Below are 615 nucleotides of genomic sequence, written 5' to 3'. Positions count from 1 at the left end.
CAGGAATGATGCTTGAAGAAAACTTTGTATGAAATAAACCACAGGAACAGTCACCAGACAACACGTACTTGTATATCTTTTATCCTGATACGTGGCTCCTGTCCAATCAGCCACCTAAGGACAAGCATAAACAATCAAAATAAGTGAGTATTAACATGACGTTTCCCCCCATCTCTGACTTTATATATGCAGGACTTCAAGCAGCAGACGCAAACACTGCTGTATGCTCCAGAACTGATCCTTTCAACTCCCACCTCTGCTTGCCAGCCCTGCTAATTGTTCACAACTATGCTAAGTGTTAGCATGCACTGCAACGGATGTCAGAAAAGCAGCCATGGTAGCAAGAATCAAAAACCGGTGGCGGCGTGTAGAAGTGGGACGCCGGAAGGCACACTCGTTCGGCAGCAACTCAGCACGCCATGGCACGACTGAGGTACCTTTCCCAGGCGGTCTCCTTTACTGAAGGGCTGGTAGGGCATGTCCCTGAATTGCTCGGGCACGGCGCAGGGGCCCCAGCCGGAGGGGTTGTCCTGGATCACGGGTGTCACAAACTTCGCCATTTTAAAAATTTCTAGAGGGAAGAAAAAGCAAAAAATAAACCCCAAACCCGCAACT

The 615-nt window shown here is 48.8% G+C and overlaps 1 protein-coding gene across 1 annotated transcript in view; it reads right to left on the bottom strand.

The window, feature by feature from the left end:
* The window catches only part of EIF3D (eukaryotic translation initiation factor 3, subunit D), a 6,299-nt gene extending 5,739 nt beyond the window's left edge, over window positions 1-560 (bottom strand). Inside the window, exons 1-2 of the mRNA XM_010285182.1 lie at window positions 438-560; window positions 69-114 (exon numbers count right to left, since the gene is read on the bottom strand). Coding sequence (XP_010283484.1) covers window positions 69-114; window positions 438-560 — 169 coding nt within the window. The remainder of the gene's footprint in view (window positions 1-68; window positions 115-437) is intronic.
* Between the last annotated feature and the right edge of the window lie 55 nt (window positions 561-615).

This window comes from Phaethon lepturus, unplaced genomic scaffold (assembly GCF_000687285.1).
Source record: "Phaethon lepturus isolate BGI_N335 unplaced genomic scaffold, ASM68728v1 scaffold49234, whole genome shotgun sequence".
Taxonomy (NCBI): domain Eukaryota; kingdom Metazoa; phylum Chordata; class Aves; order Phaethontiformes; family Phaethontidae; genus Phaethon; species Phaethon lepturus.
The sequence above is the reverse complement of the archived record's forward strand: the minus strand, read 5'-3'. Positions and strand labels throughout refer to the sequence as shown.